The 23,014-nt window shown below is 45.3% G+C and overlaps 1 protein-coding gene across 1 annotated transcript in view; it reads left to right on the forward strand.

Annotated features, from left to right (window-relative positions):
- The first annotated feature begins 1,021 nt into the window (after window positions 1-1,021).
- The window catches only part of TMEM164 (transmembrane protein 164), a 126,725-nt gene continuing 104,732 nt past the window's right edge, over window positions 1,022-23,014 (forward strand). The window contains exon 1 of the mRNA XM_051968218.1: window positions 1,022-1,435. Coding sequence (XP_051824178.1) covers window positions 1,052-1,435 — 384 coding nt within the window. The 5' untranslated portion in view covers window positions 1,022-1,051. The remainder of the gene's footprint in view (window positions 1,436-23,014) is intronic.

The raw sequence follows: 23,014 nt of genomic DNA on the forward strand, positions 1-23,014 counted from the left end.
AGAGCCGGAGTGGGGGCGCCCGCTGCGGAACCCAGCTCCCGCCTCCCCGGCCGGGGGAGTGGGCAGCCGCCGGCTTGCGGAGAGGATGCGGCGCCAGGGTTGGGGGAGGGCGGGGGGAGGGGGCGCGCCCGTAACTGGCCCCACCTCCTAGGTCCCGCCCCGCCTGCGGGTGGGGGGAAGAGGAGGGGAGGGGGGCGGTCTCGGCAGGCGGGGCAGCGCTCGCTGCCCCTGGGGAGGGCGGTTGTCCCGGCAGGGGGCGGAGCCGAGGGCTCCCCTGAGGCTCTACCTGGGCCGGGGCAGCGGGAGGACTGGGGGAGCTGGGGGGGCCCGTCTCAGTTGCCCGGAGAGGGCACTCCCGGGGAAGTTGGCTGTCTGCTCCGGGCTGAGAGGGCAGAGGAGCTTTCCCTCCCGGCCGGCCGGCCGCCTGTGGTGCGTCGGTGAAAGCCGCGTAATCCTGCCCTCGCCACTGGGCTCCCCTGCTGGCCGGCCTCCGCGTGTCTACCTTCCTGGTGTCACCTTCCCAGTCGCTCCCGCCCCGCCCCGCCCCGGCTCTCTCGTTGGCCCGCCTCTCCTCCCTCGGTTTCCCCGGGAGGGCCCTCCTCCCACCCTCCCCTCTAGCTCCCTCTCTGCCTACTTCATCCCCCCCACTCCACCCCCTCTCCTGTCCTCTTTCCCTTCTCCGGGGCTCCCCAGCCCTCCCTCCCGGCCGTCTGCTTGCTGCTTTCCCTCCAAGTGCCGTCGCCACCTCCCCGGACTCGAACACATTGGCTTTTTGTCCTCCTTTGCAGATCGCTCGGGGCTCGGCGGTGTCATTCGCTCCCACGGTCTGGACCCGGAGCCCGAGCTTTCGGGGGGCTCTGGAGCAGCCGGAAGCCCCCGGGCCCGTAGCCTGAAGTCTCCCATGTGTCCCTTGGCTCGGGCGTCCCAGTGACTTGAGGGGAGGGGTCGCCCCTCTTTCTATGTGACGTCCGGCCAGCTGCCGAGCCTCTGGGTTCCAGCGTATTCCTGTTCGCTCCCGGCTGGTCAAGCAGAACTAGCCTGGAAGAAGACCATGGCCAGATACAGCCACCAGAGCCTCCTGGACTGGCTCTACGGGGGCGTGGACCCCAGCTTTGAAGGCAACGGGGGCCCCGACTGCGCTGCGTTCCTTTCGTGGAAGCAGCGGCTGCTGGAGAGCGGGGCCTTCCTGGCCCTGGCCGTGCTGGAGATCCTAGTGGCTCTGTGGCATCTCCTGTGGAAGCCGAAGGAGGACAGGGGAGGTCGAGGGGCGGGCCCCCGGCCCCCGCCGCCGCCACCGCCGGCCAGGGAGAGCCTCTTCAAGAACCTGCTCCTCGTGGCCCTGTGCCTGACCTTCGGCGTGGAAGTGGGCTTCAAGTTCGCCACCAAGACCGTCATCTATCTGCTCAACCCCTGCCACCTGGTCACCATGATGCACGTGAGTTGGCGGGCTCGCGCCCCCGGGCAGCCCGGGGACTCCCCCCTCCCCCCAACCCAGGCTCCGAGTCGCGTTCCCTCCCCTCCCTAGTTGCCGAACCTTCGGGGACCTCCGGGGAAAGGCTTCCCACACCACTCTCCCCGCGGGGCCCTTTGTCATTCATTCCGGAGTGTTTCACCCGAATGCCTCTTCGGTCCTTAATCACCCTCTGGGAGCCTGGTGCTGGGGGAGGGAGGGGAGGCAAGCTTTCAGAGGCCAGGGAAGTGCGCCGTCCAGCTTGGGTGCTGGGGGGGGGGGGAGCAGGGGAATGCGCCATCCCACCTCGGTGGGGGGGGGGGGGGGGACAGGGGCAGCTTCCCGAGGGCCGGGGCTGTGTTGCTTAGCTGGAGAGACTTGTCGCCATGAAATCCTCTCCCCCACCGGGCTTTAGGGAAGAGCAGCTGCTGCTGGGGATGTGCAGGGAGAGAAACGGCAGGAAAGCGCTCTGGGAACTCCGGGGAGCTCCGGGCTGTTGGAGGACACCCCGCTTTGGGCTGAGGGGCGGCCCGGGGCTCCCCGGAGGAGGCAGCCTTCTGGCTGAGCCTTGGAGAGCCAGTAGGAATTAGGCTGAAGTGTGAGTGTGTGTGAGTGTGTGAGTGGGGATGTGTGTGTGAGAGTATGTGTGAGTGTGTGTGTGAGTGGGAATGTGTGTGTGAGAGTATGTGTGAGTGTGTGTGTGAGTGGGGATGTGTGTGTGTGTGAGTGGGGATGTGTGTGTGAGAGTATGTGTGAGTGTGTGTGTGAGTGGGGATGTGTGTGTGTATGAGTGGGGATGTGTGTGTGTGAGAGTATGTATGAGTGTGTGTGTGAGTGGGGATGTGTGTGTGTGTGAGTGGGGATGTGTGTGTATGTGTGAGAGTATTGTGAGTGTGTGTGTGAGTGGGAATGTGAGTCTATGAATGAGAATGTGTGTGTGTATGGGGGGGTGTGAGAGTGTGAGTGTGAGTGTGTTTGAGGGGGATGAGTGTGAGTGTGTGTAAGAGGGGAATGTGAGTGAGTGTGTATAAGGGGAATGTGAGTGTGTGTGAAGGGGATGTGAGTGTGAGTGTGTGTGTGAGGGGAGTGTGAGTGTGTGTAGCTGGGTGTGAAGGGCCATGGCTTTCCAGGTTAAGGCTGAAGGCAGTAGCTTTGAGGGAGTATTGCCTTGGTACGTTTAAAGGAAGACTAATCCTTGGGAGCCAAATTGTGAATGAGACTCCCAGCTTTCCATCTGCTCTCCCAGCCTTCAGGCAGAGCATTACTTGTTAGAGAGGCAACAGTCAGCCCCAGAGCTGGGAAGCCCTGCGTTCAAATCCTGTCCCCTAGCCAGTTACTTGCTCTCTGTGTTCTGGACTGAGACTGATGGCTGCAGAGAAGGTGCCTACCTGCATTGGTGGAGGGAATTTCTTCACCCGGGAGTGCCCTATGCCAGTGAACCCATGGCTCTTTCCTGCCCCTCTCCTTTCCACTGACTTATCCCTCAATATAATGCTTTTATTAGCATCCAGTTTGGGACTCCGAGCTCTTTCCTTTCCCTAGATGGTCCCCTATTTTTTTGTTTTTTTACTGTCCTGGAGGGCTTGTGAGGAAGACAGAGTGAAGACGTCTCCTCAAGTATTGGCTGCTTCTAAGGATTTCTAGGCACGGCATGGAGTGCCCTGGTCACTCGGGTTTCTGGTTCAGAAAGGGCGCTGATTACCTGGGCTGGGGTGTGTGTGTGTGTGTGTGTGTGTGTGTGTGTGTGTGTGTGTGTGTATGTGTGTGTGTATCTGTGTGAGTGTGTTTCTGTGAGGGTGTGTGTTTGTGTGTCTGTTTCTGTGAGTGTGTGTGTCTGTTTCTGTGAGCATATGTGTCTCTGTGAGTGTGTGAATGTGTATCTGTGTATGTCTCTCTGAGTGTGTGTGTCTCTCTGAGTGTGTGTCTCTGTGAGTGTGTCTGTTTCTGTGAGTGTGTGATTGTATATCTGTGTGTTTCTGTGAGTATGTATCTCTGTGAGTGTGTGTGTGTGTGTGTGTGTGTGTGTGTGTGTTCATGCCGCTCTTGCAGAAGACGGCCCAGAGCTCCTTGGCCTTTTTCGGTGTGGCTTTTGCTTCCTTTCAGTTAATTGGAGTGAGGTAACACATTGAATTTGGATTCTAAGGATCGAGCAACAGAGTTTTCTTTATGAGGTGCCTCCCAGGGAGGTGCTTCCATGGACAGAGCAGCTGATTTGGAGGCAGAGGCCGGGGTTCCAATGCCAGACCTGCCACTTGCTGCCCTCAATTTCCTCCTCCTCCGTAAAATGAGGCTCAAGTGGCCACCTTCCAGCCTGAGCCTGGCCGTCTCTGAACTGATAATGAAGAGTGACATTTCTGGCCCTTGGGGACGTGGGAGCTAGAAAGGATCTGGGAATCTGACAAGGAGGTGTGCAGAGCAGGAGCAGAGAGGAGATCCAGGCTTCTTTGGGGAGGTGACATCGGAGAGTGGGATTCTGGGAGAGTCCAGGAGGAGGCCGGAGCCCATTTCGGACTAGGGGGCTTAATGAATACTTGTTGAGGATGTGTGCAGCTTATGTGAAGGCCCAGGGAATGCCCCTGCAGCCCAGTTTGGCTGGAATCAGTTAGTCAATAGGCCTTTATTAAGTGCTTTCTGTGTACCAGGTACCATGCTAGGTGCTGAGAATATATCTAGCCCTGAGGCGGGGGAGAGGGGAGCAGAGAACACCTGCATGAAATAACCCCTGCTCTCAAAAACCTCCCATTCTGTCTAGAACAAAACCATACATGAAAGGGGAGTGACAGGCTCCCCCCCCCAAAAAAAAGGGGAGACTCCTTGATCTCAGTCTGGAAGGGAACCAAGAGGGCACGTTGTCCACCCCTTTCACTTTGCAGATGAAGAAACTGAGACCCAGAGAATTGAAGTGGTAAGGACCAGATTTGGACTCAGCTCCCTAGTCTGGCATCCACCCCTCCAAAGGTTGGATTCAGCCGGGAGGAAGCCGGAAGGGGACTTCCTGAGTATATTTTATCCTAGAGTCAGTGAGACCCTTGGGCATTTGCTTTAGAAAGACAGCTACTTGAAAGGTAGATTACAGACACAGGAGGCAAGGAGGCCAATTAGGAGGTCGTGGCTGCTAGGTGATGGAGGTCCCGGATAAGAGGCGGACATTGGGAGACAAAAACCACCGCACTTGGCCACTGGTTGGCTCTGGGAGGAGTAGGAAGGGGCTGGTAGAGGAAGGGTGCCCTCAGCTGCAAGTGGGGACGCTGGGAAGATGGGTGGGCTTTTTTTTTTTTTTTTTTGCAACCAGTTGAATTTTATGTCAGCAGGACATCTAGTAGGCAGTTTGGAGATAGGAGATGAAACTCTGAGGCCAGATTTAGGCTAGAGAGCGTTGTCCTGGTGGTGTGATCCTGGGCAGGCCACCTAACCTCTGAGTGCCCTGGGAAGCTGTAGGCTAAAGGGGCAGATCTGCTTGGGATGGACCTTTCCTCTTCTGGGAGTCATCTTTAATCAATGAAATCAGTTTCTGTCTCTCTCCTTGCACTTGTCACTCTGTGCCCTTTTTCTGGAGGCAGACCCTTCTCCCTGCCTCTGCTGGGCTGAGGGAGCTGCCTGAGCACTATGGGAATCCAGGCCTTTCTGACTCAGAGGCTGCTTTCTAGCTCTACCTCTGTGTGTGTGTGTGTGTGTGTGTGTGTGTATGTGTGTCTATGTAAGTGAGTGTGAGTATGTGGATGTGTGTGTATGTCTGTGTTAGTATATATGAGTGTGTCTGTCTTTCCTTCCCATCTCTCCTCCTCCTCCTCCTCCTCTTCTTCTCCTCCTCCCTCCCCCTCCTCTTCCTCTTTTCTTCCTCCCCCTCCTCCTCCCCCTCCTCCTCCTCTTTTCCTCCTCCTCCTCCTCCCCCTCCTCCTCCTCTCTTCTTCTTCTCCTCCTCCTCCTCCTCCTCCTCCTCCTCCTCCTCCTCCTCCTTTTACTTTTCCTCCTCCTCCTCCTTCTCTTCCTCCTCCTTCTTCTCTCCTCCTCCTCCTTTTCCTCCTCCTCCTCCTTCTCTTCCTCCTCCTTCTTCTCCTCCTCCTCCTTTTCCTCCTCCTCCCCCTCCTCTTCCTCCTCCTTCTCCTCCTCCTCCTTTTCCTCCTCCTCCTCCTCCTCCTCCTCCTCCTTCTCCTCCTTCTCCTTCTTCTTCTCTCTTCTTCTCTCTCCTCTTCCTCCTCCTCTCCTTCTCCTCCTCCTCCTCCTCTCTCTCCCTCCTCCTCTTTCTCTCCCCTTCTTTGTTCTCTTGTCTCTCTGTCTCTGTCTCCTGTCTCCCCTCCCCTCCCCTCCCCTCCCCTCCCCTCCCCCTCCTCCCCTCCCCTCCCCTCCCCTCCCCTCCCCTCCCCTCCCCTCCCCTCCCCTCCCCTCCCCTCTCCTCTCCCCTCCCTCCCTCCCCTCCCCTCCCCTCCCCTCCCCTCTCCTCTCCTCTCTTCTCCTCTCTTCTCCTCTCCTCCCCTCTCCTTTCCTCTCCTTTCCTCTCTTCTGCATTTCTCTGTCTCTTTTTCCTGTCTTCTCTTCTCTCCCCTCCCTCCCTCTCTCATTCTTTCTCCCTCCCTTTTTCTTTCTCTATCTCTCTCTGTGTGTCTCTTTCTCTCTCTCCCTCTCTGTCTCTCTGTCTCTCTGTCTCTCCCTCTGTCTGTCTGTCTCTCCCTCCTCCCTCTGTCTCTCAGTCTGTCTCTGTCTCTCTTTCCTGTCTGTCTGTCTCCCCTTTTCTCTTCTCCTTTCCCTAGTTCTCCATCCCGCTGTATTTTGGTGTGCATCTTTATGGCCTCCTCCATTTTCTTTTCATCTCCTCTTCTTCCCTTTCCCCCTTCTCTCTTCCCTCTCACCTCCTTCCCTTCCACCCCCTGCGTATGTGTGTGTATGTGCACGTGCACTCATGTGCATGCATTTGTATTTGTTGGAAGCCATTCGAATAGGAGGGTCGCCTAATAATTGCAGAAGTTGAAAGTGCCACTTGAGAAGGCCCTCTCCATGTTTTCTGTTATTGGGCATCCTCCAGTGCAGATCGGCTTCTAGCCGCAAATAAACCAGTGTATGGCACGGTCCCGGGTCTGCCTCATGAAGTAGGGGCTGTCATGATTGGGATTTCTTTGGGGGGGGCAGGAAGTGAATAATCCCTCAACTTTGTCTAACTGTCCCATGCACATGGGACACACGGGGTCATCCAGAGCTCCCTACTCCTACCTATCAGCACTGTAGGAAGTGAGTGGTTGTTGGGGGGCGTAGCAGAAAGCCACTGACTTCACACAAAGATAATCTGGATAAGGATCCCGGGAAAGACTGCTTCTGTACTGAGCCAATGTGGGAAAGAGATGTTCTGAAGGCCTAAAATGAGAGGGCTGGGGGGGGGAGAAGAAAAACAGCCTTTATTTCAAGCTAGGGGAGTAGTACAGCGGGACAGTAGATGGCACACAGGCTACGGGGGCAGATGAGTTCAAATACTACCTCAGAAGCTGACTCTGTGTCACCTCTGGGAGTCACCTCCCTTCTTAGTCTCAGTTTCCTCCCCTGTAGATTGAGGAAGTTGGCTTAGCTGGCCCCTGAGAGCCCCTCCCAGCTCTAGATCTGGGATTTTGGTGCAAGTCTCTTGAATGTTCTAGGCTTTAGTCTTTCCTCTGTAACTGGAGAGGCTGGGATGGAGGAGAGGGCTAGCTGGCCTCTGAAACTGTTTCCAACTTGAGACCTACAGTCCTATTATGTCAGGCAGGTCACTTAACCTCCCTGGGGCCTAGTTTTCCATTGGGAGCATTGGGAGTCAGTATCTAGAATGTCATTAGTGTCTTGACCTCCATTTAGATAGGCTGCTCATCGTTTGGACCAGAAGTCTTCAGGGTTGTCTAGGAAGGCGCCCAGCCGTACTTGCGTCTTCCAGCCTCTGTCCAGACTCTTTCCCCAGCCCACTCCCATCCAGCTCCCCTATATATGTTGTCTTCTCCCATCAGAATGGAAGTTCCTTGGGGATGAGGACTGTCTTACTTGCTTGGCGGAGAGTCCGGCACATGGTCAACTCTTAGTATTTGATCGGCTGATATTTTTCCCATTCAGGATGGATGAGAGATGGGATTGATCCCTGGACTTTCTGACCCAGGCTGCACTCTTAGCCCCTGTGCTACATTGGTTTTTATAGTTCAAGGCTTGAGTTCAAATTCAGCCTCAGACACTTTCCAAGTTTTGTAATCCTGGGAAAGTCACCTAACCTGTATCTACCTCAGTTTCCTCACTTATAAAATAGGGATGATAATAGCACCTATCTGCCAGAGTTGTGAGGATCAAATGAAATGTACATTACATACATGAAAATGTATATTTATACATGCATGCATACACACAATTATACTTTCCATATCATCAGGATTCCATATCACCATATCATTAGTGCTCCCACAATCTGGAATCTTGTGTTCTACTGGGGGAAAACATCAGCTGATCAAAAAACTAAGAATTGACCATGTGCCGGACTCTCCGCCAAGCAAGTAAGATGGTCCCCGTCCCCAAGGAACTTCCATTCTGATGGGAGAAGACAACATATATAGGGGAGCTGGATGGGAGTGGGCTGGGAAAAGAGTCTGGACGGAGGCTGGAAGATGGAAGTACCGCTGGGATCCTTCCTAAAACAAGGTTCCCGGGAAGGGGCCTTGGGGTGCAGATATGCGACTGGTGAGGAGGAGTTGAGAGACAGATTCCAGGTGACAGTGAGTTAAAAAGTCACAAAGCCTCTGTGGATGCAAAGATTTTTTTTCCAAATATGTTTTTATTGGTGTCTTTGGTTTTGCACTATTAATATACTTCCTCCAAATATCCCATCTCCTTCCACCCTCCGAGAGCCATTTCAGATAACATTTTTAAAGACAAACAAAGGGGGGAGCATAAAATTATTAAAATAATGAAAACCTGAAAATATGTGTAACATTTGGAACCTCCCACCTTTGCGAAGGGGTGAGGCGAGGGATATCTTTTCACATCTCTTTCCAACTATGTTTGTTCTTTATAATTTTGCAATGTTTACTTTTGATTTTTTTTCTTATGGTTCTTTCCATTTATATCATTAGAGTCAATGTGCATATTGCTTTCTTTTCTCTACTCACTTCTCTCTGCATCAGTTTGCGTAGATCTTCCCGGGCTTCTCTGCATTCGTCACACTTGTAATGCCTTACGACACAATATTAATTCCATTTCATTCACACGCCACAATTTGATGAGCCATTCTCCAATCTATAGGTAATGGCTTAGTTTCTAATTTTTTTGCTACCACAAAAGGTGCAGCTGTAAATATTTTGGTGGGATTTTTCTTGCATTGGAATCTCTTGGTCAAAGAGTGTGGATATGTTAGTCATTTTATTTGCATAATTTCAAACTACTTTTCAGAATGTTGTATTGATTCACAGCTCCACTGGTAGTGCAATAACGCGCTTGTCTTTCTACAGCCTGTCCCACATTGACGATTACAATCTTATTTTTGCCATTTTATTTTATTTATCATTTTTGCCAATTTCCAAGGTGTCATATGAAACCTCAAGGCTCTTCCAATTTGCATTTCTCTTATAATTAGTGATTTGGAGCCTTTTTTCATGGGGTTGTGAATAGTTTGCAGTTCTTTTGAAAACTGTTCATATCTTTTTGTTATTTATCTTTTGGGGAATGATTTTTGGTTTTATATATACAGACGCACACATATAAACATATGTCCACTTAAGCACATACATAAATAGATATAAACACACATATAAACCTATATATACATACATATAAACACATACATAAATATATACAAACACATAAATATATACATAATATAAACACACAGACATACCATATATATGTACATATAAATGCACATAAATATAAACATCCATATACACATGTATACACATATAAACACATACATAAATATATAAACATATATACATACCTATAAACACACATATATACCCATACATACATAAGGATATATAAACATATACATAAATATATATAAACACATAAATACACACACACACATATGCCCATACATACACATAAGGATATATAAGTATACACTACACACACATATATAACATATCACACATACAGATAAACACACACACATATACGCTTACATACATATAAGGATACATAAGTACATACATACACACATAACATATCACACATACATATAAACACACAATATACCCACACATACATATAAGGATATATAAACACATATGTACATACAAGCATACACATATATGCATATATGTGTACATGTAAACATACATACACATTAGGCAGCTAGGCCAGACAGTAGATACGGTGCTGGATATGTAAAATGAACTGAAGAAGGAAATGGCCAACCATTCCAGTATCTTTACCAAGAAAACCCTAAATGGTCACAAAGAGCTGAATCTCAACAGACCAACAATAGATAGGAATACATCCATCCACCTTTGGTAATTATTTATGTATCTTGGCTACCCACACCTTATCAGAGAAATTTGTAACAAGATTTCAAAAAAGATACAGTTCCCACCTTCAAGGAGCTCACATTCTATTGATGGAAAATGACTTATACCAAGAAATGAAATACAAAATAGCTACAAATTAGATTTTAAAAGTATCACCCTAAGGGATACTTTTTACTTACTGATACATCAAGGGAAAGAAATAGCTGGGAACCCAAAGGACACAGTAGCCTAAGGATTGGCAGTGGCAAGTTAGGGAGGGTGGGCCTTGGAGGATACGTGATCTATGGGTTCTAAATCTTGTTTCCAACCCCCTACTGGCTGTGTGACCTCGGGCCAGTCATTTAACCTTCTAGTGCCCCAGGCAACTGGCACATAATGAGCATGAAGCTGAGATCCAGACCTGCTCGGTGGACGGAGTTTGCCCACGTGACTGAAATCCTGGCTCTGGCCCCTGCTCCTTCCCTACCCCCTAAATGGCTGTCGGTGTGACAGGTGGTGTACCAAGTGCAGATGGGTGAAGCCACACACTTTCAGTCTTAGGAAGTGAGGTCATCCACAGGAAACACGGGCTCTCCAGGGTAACTTTCCACCAACTCTCTTTTTCTCCCCTTTCCTCTCATTAACAAAAAAGTCATTCATGAAAAGACACAACCCCTATCAGCTGCCGCTAGCTCAGACTCTCTAGGCAGGAGTGTTATTTTGGAGAGCAGATGGCAAGGATCAGAGGGCATCCTATCTGGATAGGGGCCCCTGGCAAGTGAGCACGTCCTGGAAGGTCAGCCAGGGGACTGACTTCGATTCGCCTTCAGCCAGCAACATCCCTTGCTGGCAGAGGGGCTGAGAACCTGGGAGCATTGGGAGTTAGGAGCCCCAGCTCCGCTACTGATCTACTGGGCAAGTCCCTTTGCCGCTTGGAGACTCAGTTTCCTCATGTGGACAGTGAGGGGGTTGGATTTCCTCCCAGCCCTGCAGCCTTTCCTTTCTGGGGAGGGCTACAGGAAGTGGAAGGGATACTTATCAGTGGGGTATTGCCTCTGTCCTCTTTGGTGATCTGCTTCTCCTCCAGATGGGGCAGGAGCTAAGCCCTTCAAGGCCCAGTTCATCCCTCTGCTCCCTAGCTGGCCCTCCTACCCCTTCCCCCCATCGTCTCTCTGTTGGAGCTTTCCTACCACTGAGAATAGCTACGGGCTCCAAGGGCCTCTGAGATGTGTCCCTGCCAGACACAGGATAGAAATAGGGTTGTTTGCACCAGAGACTCGGCTTGTTGATCTGGATGCCGACTGACCATCTCCCTCCCTCTCGACTCAGTGTCTTGTGATTATTTTGGCAGCGGCTGAAACTGAAGCTGGATGTTGGGGGTCTGGGGGAAACACAAGGGCAGGACCACACCTAGCTAGCAGTTCCTGAGCCTGGAGTCCTTTGGAGAGAGTGGGAGCTGTAGGGGGAGGGGCTTGTCCTTTTCCAGCTATGTCTTTAGGTCACTTAATCCACCAGCTTTCACAGGCTAGCCTGTAGTAAATTCACACTTGCTATATCCTTTGCCGAGGAGAAGGCAGCAGAAATATGGAGTGCGTGTGTGTGTGTGTGTGTGTGTGTGTGTAAGACATAGATCTCTCAAAGGATAAACAAAAAAATTATTTTCAGACAGGGCAATTATGACTTAAACATTAGAAATTTTTATCGATGCCTTTTTTTAAATCCCATAATCATTTGCTAATTGTTTCCCTCCCCACCATAGCCTATTTTTGAACAACAACAACAAAAAAACCCAACTGTTAAGTCAGTCACTGTGACTGATAGAATAGGTAGCATCTTACTCCTGTAATTCATTACCTTTCTGCCAAGAGAAAAGAAACATTCTAGGGCAGTGTGGTCCAATGGAAAGAGCACTAGGGTATGGAGTCTGAAGACCTGGGTTCTAATTTTGATGCTAATGCTTTGTACTTGTGTACCTTTGTATATTCTCCCAGGACCATCTGTCAAAGGGGGGATGATGTTGGACTGCATGATCTCTTAGGTTCCTTCTGGATTTACTAGCTTTGATATATAATCTTTCCTCCCCCAATGTATTTGGGGCTAGAAGGAATTATAGAGATCCACTCCCCTTGTTAGTTTTTTTTAAAATTTTCAAAATTTTCTGCTTTTATTATGAATGTAAATATTTGCTAACAGTTCAGTATACAAGAACAAAAAAGAGGATTATATATGAAATTATAAATGTATTATATAGACTTTGTTTTGAAGAAAAAAGTATACATTAAATTTTAACATGGTTATGAGATTGATGTTTGTGTCCCTTTCTGAACTTTTGTTTTGTTTTTTTTCTCTGTATTTTCTAATGTTTTGTTGAATTTATTTTTGTGGACCCACTAACTCCTCCCCTTATCCCTCTCCCCACTTCCATTGGAAGTCTTCCCCGATAACAAATATAATCAAGCTAAATGAACTGAAACATTGTGTTTGTCTGAAAACATGCCTCATTCAGGCCTCTAGGCCATCGCCTCTTTCCAAGAGGAGGGAAGCAAGTTTTATTCATTGTCCTTGAAAGTTATGATTGATCACTGCATTGATCAGTGTTCTGTGGTCTTGACATTATTATGGTCCTGATGTCGGTTCTTCTCTTTGTCCTGCTAATCATTCTACATCAGTTAATAGGAATCTTTTCAAGTTTCTCTGCATCCATCATATTCCTCGTTTCTTGGGCTACTTCAACGAATTCCATTGTTTGAACTGATTTTTATTGTCCCTTTGTGTTGTTTTCTAATTACAATTTCAATTATTGTGTATATATTTTCCTGCTCTATATAATTTCATGCAAGTCCTCCTGGGTTTCTCTGAATTCTTTATAATTTGTTATTCTTCATGGTGGTTGTTCAGTCGTGTTCTACTTTTCATGACTCCATTTGGGGATTTCTTGGCAAAGATACTGGAATAGTTTGCCGTGTTCTTATCCAACTCATGTTACAGATGAGGAAACTGAGGCAAACAGGGTTAAGTGACTTCCCCAGGGTCACATAGCTAGTAAGTGTCTGAGACCAGATTTAAACCCATGAAGATGAGTTTTCCTTATGGTACAATAATTAACATCCCATCACATTTCTATACTGCATTGCATTCAGACATTTCATAATGAATAGTTATCTGTTTTGTACCCAGTTTTTTGCTACTTCCAAAGGATTCCAACTCTGCTATTTAATCTTGTTAAACTCTCTGGGCCCCAGTTCTTCATCCATAAAATGAGAGTGTTGTATTAACTGGCCTTCTAGGCCTCTTTCAGCCTTAAATCTAAGATCCCAAGTGCTGCTGTGAATCCTGGTGATGGGTGAGATCTTTCTCTAACACCTACTTCCTTGGGTTATGTGCCCAGTAGTGGGATCACTACTCTGTGATTGAATCAAAGAGAAGTAACTTTTGGGGGATGTATTTCCAAGTTAATTTTGAGAATGGTTGGATTAATTTGCAACTCCATCAACAGTATATTATCGTACCTGACTTATAACCCTTCTGACATTGACTATTTTCATCTCGTATTATCTGCTAAAATTTGATGAAAGGTTACATCTCACAGTTGTTTAGCTTTCATTTCTCTTATTAGGGACTTGAAGCATCTTTTCAGATGGTTTTGCTATGATTGTAGTTATTGCTAGATCATTATTGCCAAATTGTACCTTTTTTTTTTTTTTTAAAGAAAACTCTTTATATCCTTTAACCATTTAGCCATTGAAGCCATTGAAGAATGGCTTCTGTATTTGAGCTAATTCCCTATATATCTTGGCTGTCAGACTTTTATCTAAAATATTTGTCATCAAGCTCTTTTCCCCAATTACCAATTTCCCTTCTTATCCATTCATGGATAAACTTTTTAGTTTTATGTAGTAGAAGTTGTCCATGGTCTCTTTTATGATCTCCTTTATTCCTTGTTTGGTCAAGAATTCTTCTCCCAACCATAGTCATGAAAGAGTATGAAATGTGAAAGGCCTTCTCTTCTCTTCTATTTTTAAAAACAATGTTTTATTTTGATGTGACTTTTCCTATTTAGGCCCACCTCAAATTTTTCATAGCATATGGCATATGCTGAACCCATTTTCCTGCCCACCCAGAAATCTTTTAAAATTTTATCTATGACTTTGTTTTTATATCACATTTATGTCTGATTATATCCCTCCCAAACCTTCCCCTCCCCCAGCAAGTCTCCCACTGCGACAAAGATTAAAAAAGAAAAAGAAAAAATGTGTATCAAAACCAGTCAACCCATAGACTGTGTCTGACAATATTTATGCAATATTCTACATTCTGGTCCCCTTTGTCTTCTTAGGTGGTATTTCTAACTATGCTATTAATACATCTATTCATCCAGCAAATAGTTGTTGAACTGCCATGTACAAGACTGTGTTAAAATCCAGGCTGTGATGTTTGAAGGTTCATCATGATCAGGAAATATTGTGCCAACACATTGTCAAACTCGCAAAACATCTAAGGTCTTGTTTATTTTACTTGGTCTTCTCAAAGAACAATTAGCGTGGTGGTATATGGTTGTGCTGGAGCCAGCTGGGAAACAGATGATTAAATTTTAGGTACTTCAGAAATACAAATCAGGGCTTGATTTATTATTTGGTTGATTTCTAGACCTAGGAAAGTGTTAGTAATGCAGATTAAATTTAAACAGGTCTTTCTTTCTTTGTTAATGCTTGTTAAACATTTACCAACATACTTCCCGTGGTTAAGTGCCATTTTACAGATGAGGGAATTGGCTTAGAGGATGAGACATCACCCAGCAAGTCAGTGACGTAGAGTGTCTTGTGACTTTCCAGTTTTGAATCTCTAATATACACATAGCCTTTCCCCCACTAACATCAGGCCTGTACTTCCAGGACAAGTGATAAGACTTAGGTTTTTTTTGTTGTTGTTGTTGAGGTATTCATCCTCAAATTTGGGATTACTAGGCTGGAGAATGTGATTCTAGATCATCTCACTGTGTTTTTTTTTTTTTTTTAAGATTATCTGTTGTGTTAACTAGATCTAATGTTGTCTCCCTAGGGCCCAGTTATATGTTCTTAGTATTGAGTGTTTAACAAGATCCTATTCTGGATGTCTGTTTGTTATTAAATCCCCTTTGGTATTACTGTCAATATATCCCTCTTTTAGATCTGAACCATTTGGGACAGGGAACATACCTTTTAAGTTGCTCCTGTATCCATGCACCTGAGTTCTCAGCCAATGCTAAATTATGATGATAACATGTCACGTTTCTATAGCAATTTAAGTTCACCTCATAACAACCCTGTGAGGGAGGAAGTAATTATTATTCTCATTTTACAGAGGAGAAAAAACAAGACTTTGAAGGATTGAATGACTTGATTTTCTTTTCTTTTATTAGTCATTTGAAGAAATCTTTCATGTTCTTTAGAGTTGACAATTCTTTGGAGAACTGTTTATATCCTTTGAACATTATCCAGTGATGGAATGGCTTCTGGTTTTACATATTTGTGTCAGGTCCTTAAAAATCAGGCTCTATCAGAGATATTGGAAGTAAAAATTTTTCCTCTCAATCTATAGCTGTCAATCTTAGTTGCATTGATTTTGTTCATGCAAAAAAAAAAAAAACTTTTCTCTTCTAGATACTTAGTTATCTATTTTATCTTGTGTAATCACCAGGGTTAGATGACTTGAACAAGTTTAAACAACTAAGATTGAAGTCAAGATCTCAACCAGAGCTTGAGTTATTTGCCCAGGGTCACATAGCTAGTGTATGAGGCAAGATTTTTATCTGAGGTCTTGTGACTCCAGGCCCAGTGCTCTATCTACTTAGCTGTCTCTAGCTATCTGTTCTATCATACAAGTCAGTAACACCCAGACCCCGGTTTCCTAGAGTTTTTTTCTAAAATGTCCTGTTGTAGTTAACACCTTTTAAAAAGTGCTGAATTTCCTAGTTTTAAAAATAAAATTAACACAAATTGAAATGTCTGAGAGTTTCTTAGCATCCTTTGAAGCAACTAGCTATATTCTAGTATAGCCTAAAACCAGGATTGGGAACCATTGTAATCATGATTTGTTTTTAAGAAGAATCTGATGGATTAGAGAATCAGTAGGTACTCAGTTTTCTGTTCCTGCTCCCATTTTAACCATCATTTTTGTCCCAATTTTTTGATCCTACCACCATTTCCCCTCTTTCCTCTGGAGCACAGAGATTGCCCATTTTTGATTAGAGACAGTAATGATAGAAACTAGTGCTCAAGCTTTACAAAGCTCTTCATGTTGATTCTCTCACTTGTCCATCCATTATTTACAAAAAAATCAGAGAATGTTCCTATCTTGTGGTTATTATAATTTTTAGGGAGCTGTACTATGATAGTAGAGGCATCTGAATTATTTTTTTACCTTAACTTTCCTGTGACTTGCTAAATGAGCTTAAACACTTAATTTAAACTTTTCCAACTTTAGTCTTCCCCATGCAGTGGTTAAAATGAGACCAAGCATATAACGCATGACCCTATCATTCTCTGTTTAACCAATAAATTTTAAGCATTCATTAAGAACCTACTATAAGCTAAGCCTTGTGGATAGAAAGACAAACACAAACCGGTCCTTGCCTCAGGGACTTTGTTCTGCTAGAGGAAAATAACCAATCCAGAATATATGATCAGTCAATTTGTAAATATTTTTAGATGCTGACTTTGTCAGGCCTAAATGGTTGATTTAGGTGAACAAAAAAAAATGAAATAATCCCCACTTACTCACATTCAAGAATTCACAAAGTAAATATTAAGTAAATTGGGACAGGGAAGGGAGGTGCTAGTCGAAGCAGAGGCTATCAGGCAAGCGTTCCATCAGTTGGAGGGAATGTTTGAATTGAGCTTTGAAAGAAAGTCAGGGATTTTCAAGAGGTAGAGACGAGGAAGGAGTGTATTCCAGGTATAGTAGACAAAGACACAGAAGTGGGAGATGGATCGTTTGTTGTGCTTTGTCTGAGGCACGGCATGGATTCCAATTTGGCTGAACCACAGAGTGTATGCAGAGGAGTGATGGAACATTTTCCTGGAAAAGTAGATTGGAGTCAGATTGGGAAGGTCTATATTTGATCCCAAAGATAGTAGGGAGCCACTAGAGCTTCTTGAACCAGGAAGTAGAATAGTGGCTCTTGTGTTTTTGCAACGTCATATTAGGCAGCTGTGTGTGAAGGATGGATTAGAAAAAGGAGGGCCTGGGAAGTGAAGAGGCCATCACAGTGACCGGGATCTGAATCGTTCCGGTGGCCATGGGAATGGATAAAAGGAGCTCATTTTGAAATATGCCATAGAGGTAGACTTGCTGATATTTGGGTATATAAGAGATGAAGGAGACTGAAGAGACAGGTGACTGCTTGAGGGACAAGGGAGGACGGAAAGGATGATGGATCTCAACGCAAATGGAAAGAGAAGTTGATTTGGAGGGGAGGATGATGAGTTCTGCTTGGGACTTAGTGAGTTGGAGATGCCTGGAAGACATCCAGCTTTCCGTTTCCAATGAACAGGTGGTGATTTAAGATTGGAGTTCAGAAGACAGATGAGGACTGGTCTTTCAGGTCAGGGAAATCTAACAACTGATCAACAGGAGCTGATGGTATCACGGAGAGAAAGCGTGACATTAAAAACAGGCTCAACACCAGGCGAAGGCGAAGGTTCACTCCTACTTAGGGGCTATGACCTGGACAATGATCTAGGAAAGGAGGCTGAGGAATGCTCAGAGACTTGGGAGGAGAACCCAGAGAGAGCAGTTTCTATGACAATCCAGAAAGGAGAGAATACCCAGGAGAAGGGTGGTTGACAGTGTCGAGGTGTGTCTGAGAGAGGTCCAGAAGGATTAGGGAAGACTGAAAAAAGACCATCCTTTTCAACAATTAAGATCTTTGCTAAGATAGAACAGTTTCAGGTGAGCTCAGAAGCCAGGTTGCAAAGGAGCGAGACGCAGACGAGAAGGAAAGAAAGTGGGGAGGCAAACTGAACAGTTTGGCCATGAAAAGAGAGGAGAAATAGGAACAGAGTGTGCTAGGTTCTAATGAGGCTTTTTAAGGATGGGAGAGGTCTGAGTGTGTTTATAAACAATACTCTCCCATAGGAAGAGGCTGAAATTAGAGGGAGACGAAGAATGGGCCAACAAGAAAAAATAAATTGAACACACATGCCGATTGTAAGTTAATAAATAGCACTGTGATCTCTCCCAATACGTAGGATTGAATGTTGAAATTATAACTGTTTCTTTAATGTAAAGGCAACTGGATGGCACAATGGAGTCAGGAGGACTCACCTTTCAGAGTTCAAATATGGCCTCAGACACTTAATAGCCAGGTGACCTTGGGTAAGTCACTTAACTTTGCTTGCCTCAGTTTCCTCATCTCTAAAATTTGAGCGAGAATAACTTCCCTTCCTATCTCACCTGCCCCTACCTTGGAGGGCCGAAGGGAAATACTTTATAAATTGCTTAGAGCTTTAGAGATCACCATTATATTATTACTATTACATGTTTGCCAAGTTGTTTTATAGAAAAATTGGACTAAATTGCAGGACTATCCACCCTGAGTATATATGGCTAATCAATTAAAGCCTTTATCAAGAACCTACTAAGTGCCAAGCAATAAGGATATAAAAGCCAAAAAAAAAAAAAAAAAGCTCAAGGAACTTACATTCTGTAGGTGGAAACATCTGTTAACCCACAAGCATTTGTTTAACCTGGGCATTGCACCCTTCAGTGCTAGAGATGAAAAGTCAAAATGAAACAATCCCTGCCCACAAAGAGCTTTCATTCTATAGAAATAGCTCCTGTTCTAGTGAGAAAGGTGACGTGTCATACAGTGCTATATAGGTCACGTAAAGAAAAGCCATAGAAGATAACGGTCTGCCATTGTTTTGGGTCCAACTGCAGGGCATTGTGGCTTCCTAAATGGAAGAGCTGGGAGAGTAGTGGTGTTTCTGAAGCTTGAAAACTGCCTCATCTCCCCTCCTCTTCATAGCATCCCTCATCTTTCCTTCTAATCCATTGAATTTCTTTTCTCTGGATCTCTTTCACCCTGGATGCTGTCATGACACCAAGTTTGCTTTTCTTTTAAGTCACACTTTAGTCTTTGTTCTTTTTCTGTTGCTTATCCCCTCCAGCATCTGGTGGTTTCTTTATTTTGTTGGTCATTTCCTCTGCAACAGTCATGGCAGTCTCTCCTTGCTGATTATGTTTTTCATGAGTTCATAGATTTGAAGCTGGAAGGGTCCTTAAAGGTCATTGAGTCCAACCTCCTCGTTTTATGGATGAAAAAATTGAATCTCACAGAAGTGAAATGGCTTATCTAGGATCACACAAAGGATCATAGATATGGAGCTGACCCTTTAAGGTCATTGCGTGCAGCCTCTTCCTTTTTTTCAAGGCTGATGAAAAAAGGGATGATGACTTGTTGAGGGTCATACAGCTAGTAAGTGTTTGGAGTGGGATTGATATCCACCTATTCCCATTTTCAAGTTTAGTGCTCTATCTATTGAACCACACTGCTTCTCCTTCCTCAAAATTCTGTAAAATCCTTCTAAGCCTAGCCTGACCTGACTGATCCCTTCCTTGTTTCGTATTCTTTCCTCCCTGAATACTTGACATAAAGGTGGAAGATCCTTTGAGACAAGAAAGGGACCATCTTCTTTTTCTTTCTCTTGGGCCATAGGGTCTATTCTTCTCCACCAAACACTTTCATTTCAAATCTTGCTTGGGCATCTTACCTGTGTGAATCTAGACAAATAGCTAATCCTTTCAGGCCTCAGTTTCCTCATCTAAAAAATCAGAGGGTTGGATTAAATGTTCTTTGAAGTCCCTTTCAGTACTCCATTCTAATCCTAAATGGACCATGAGCAAAGCACTTTTCCCTGGGCCTCAGTTTCTTCAGCTATAAAATGAAGAGATAAGACTCAATGATCTCTAATTTGCATTTCTTCCATCTCTAAATCAATGGTCCTGAACTGAAAAGTGCAGGCTGCCTAATGGACAGAGTTCAGTTTTTTTTGGTTCTTCTTTCTACATTTTCCCATCTCCAGAGGTCTCTTAAGTATCGTTCCGATAGCTCTTTTGCCCATTAAGAGAATATTTCTGTCTACTCTTTGTGAGAACTAGAAGATATCTATTTCTTGATTTGTCATCCCATAGCTATAGTTATTTGCACCATGGCCCCAATCTATCCAAAGTATTTGTTCACTTTCAAACCAATCCAACAATTATGCTGCCATATTTAATCTTCATTTTTCATTGGACATCTAAATACAACACTTTTGCTTTCTTTCCTTTAAAATACAATGCACAGGAGGAAAATGTTTCTTAGATCGTGGCATTTCCCTTTCCTTGTCTGTATTTTTCAGATGACTAACCCATTGGTAGTTGTGTTTCATTGAAGTTTTTTTATTCATCTTCCTAGGATCATAGATATAAAGTTGAGCTGGTTTTCAGGAGGAAGATTTCATCCTGGGGCTCCCAATTTCCAGTGTGAGGAGCCATGTTTAATGACTATACAAACCAGAGCTGTTGGAAGATCAAATGCTTTTACACACAAAATACTGTGGGGAGTATTTTCAGCTAGCCTTTGAGACTAGAGCCATAGAGCTCCAAATAGCTGTTTGATGGCATTGAAAAATTTGGGGCCACATGAGTCAGGTACATAAACTTCTCTCCCCTTCCAGATGCCTCCTCCACATTCCCTCTCTTTAAATCTTTAAGATCTTGTGGGATTGAGAAAAGGAAACTTGTAGCTCAGGGTCCTCTAGCCTGTGTTCCTTACCCATTAACTGTTGCTTAAAACGCTCCCACGGATGGTATGTTGCTTCTTCCCTTGTAGGAAGAGAGCTCATTTGTATATGAATAACCCCCGTTTATAATTGCTAGTGTCAAATTTCTTCTTGGTAAAGCCACATAAGGCTCACAGAAAAGAAGTGTGTCTGGAAACAGTTGGTCACATGTGGGTTGTTGGCAAGAGAAAAGAAATCATCATTTCAGGTACTTGTGTCCTGCTAATTGGGCCCCAGGAAGTGAAGGAACTATAGAGGACTAGCGAAGAGACCCCTGACCTCTGAATCATTACTGACCTTTGCTCTATTAGGAATCATGTCAGTTTAGTCACTGTGTTTGCAGATGATTTTTCCTTTAGACCTTGCCCTTTCTTCAGCCCTTGAGAAGTCAGATTGTTCCGGTGCTCATTAAATAAAACACAGAGGCAGGCTGCTCATTAAGTCACTGAATTCTGGGTAGATGTTTTGAATAGGACACATGCTGAACCTTCCGAAAGATGATTTGCCCCATACAGAAATCAGCCACAGGCTCTCCCAGTGGGGACCGGGAGAGAATAAAAACAAGTATCTTAGCTTTCTGACCTTTGGTTTTTCTGGGCACCGTCCTACCTGAGAAGAAGAGCATTGGCTTTGGAGTCAGAGGACCAGGTCCAAATTCTGTCTCTGCTACTTTCTAACAAACCTAAATAAACTTTTAGCTAAATCGCCTTCCCTCCATGGGTTTCACGTTTCCCCCTTCTGTAAATGAAGAGGTTGTACTAGCTGACCTCAGGGGTTCCTTCTAGCTCTAGATCTTGATTTTGATGGATGAATTTGGACACGTCATTTCTCCTTCGGTCTCAGTTTCTTCATTTGTAAAACAAAAAATGAAGTCTCTTTCATCACCAGATCTATGATATATGATCATGGGCAAGCCACTTGACTTCCCTAAACCTTAGCTTCCTTTTCTGGAAAATAAGGGGCTTGCACCAGATAATTGGTGCAATCTCTTTCAGCTTGATGTCAGTGATACTGTGATAACCATTTAAAGAGTGGGAGAGCCATGAAATGGGGAGGAAGGCTCTTGAGTAAGCAGGGTTGGGCCCAAGAGAAAACAAGGGAGGGGACCTTGATTAAGGTGCTAGAAAAATATTGCCCTCTTTCCCTCCTGTTGCTTGATTGTACAGTGAGTAAGCTTAGTTTGAAATATCACCAAGAGGGGCAACTAGGTGGCGCAATGGATAGAGCACCAGCCTTGAAATCAGGAGGACCTGAGTTCAAATCTGGTCTCAGACACTTAGCACTTCCTAGCTGTGTTACCCTGGGCAAGTCACTTAATTCCAATTGCCTCAGGGTGAATTGCTCTTTATAAAATCATAGGACCAAAGATTATAGAACTGAAGGGATCTTGGAGAACATCTAGTTCAGTTTCTTCAGTTTACACAGGAGGAAATGGAAGTCCAGGGAGGGAAAGTGGCTGATTTAAAGGATTCTTGAGTTAGAGCTGAAAGGGGGACTAGAAGCTATCTAGTCCAACTCCTTTAACAGAGTAGGAAACTGAGACTCGGGGGGGAGAAATGCTTTACCCAAGTCCCAAAGTTTTTAACTGCCAATTATTCATATTCTGCTCTGGCTTCTTAAAGCTCCCAGACTCCTGTCGAGGCCTGTTGTCCATCTTTTGGCCACATCTCACACATTAACAATATCACAGGAAGATGGAGTGTGATAAGACGCTTCATTAATTGGTGTCGGATTATATAGAAGGTGGACTTCCCTTTATTCTATGGATATGTGTCAGAGGTGAGGCATGAACTCAGGTCTTCCGGATTCTGAGGCTAATTCTCTGTTTACTAGGCCACACTGCCTTTCTCCATTCACTTTGTCAGAAAGTGTTGGTGGTCATAGGCTTACCCTCTCTAGCCCTGCGGTCCCGATGTTCTGAGTAGTGTTGTTGCTGTTCATTTGTTTTTCAATTATGGCCAACTCTTCGTGACTCCTTTTGGGAGTTTTATGGGCACAGATATCAGAGTGGTTTGCCTTTTCCTTCTGAAATTCATCTGACAGATGAGGAAACTTAGGCAAATGGGATAAAGTGACTTGGCTAGAGTCACACAGTGTCTGAGGCCAGATTTGGACCCAGGTCTTCTTGACTCATCCGCTGTTACCACCTAACTGCCCTGTGAACACTTCCTTCCCCCCTCCCATTTCAGATAGGGTTCACTCAGCCATGATTTATTCTATGCCTAGTTGCTAGTACCTTTGGTTTCCCCTTTCCTCCCCTCTTTTTAATTTTGGAATTTTAATCAAATGAAATTTTCTCTTGCTCCTGGAAAGGGTCA

Source organism: Antechinus flavipes, chromosome X, assembly GCF_016432865.1.
Source record: "Antechinus flavipes isolate AdamAnt ecotype Samford, QLD, Australia chromosome X, AdamAnt_v2, whole genome shotgun sequence".
NCBI classification, from domain to species: Eukaryota; Metazoa; Chordata; class Mammalia; order Dasyuromorphia; family Dasyuridae; genus Antechinus; species Antechinus flavipes.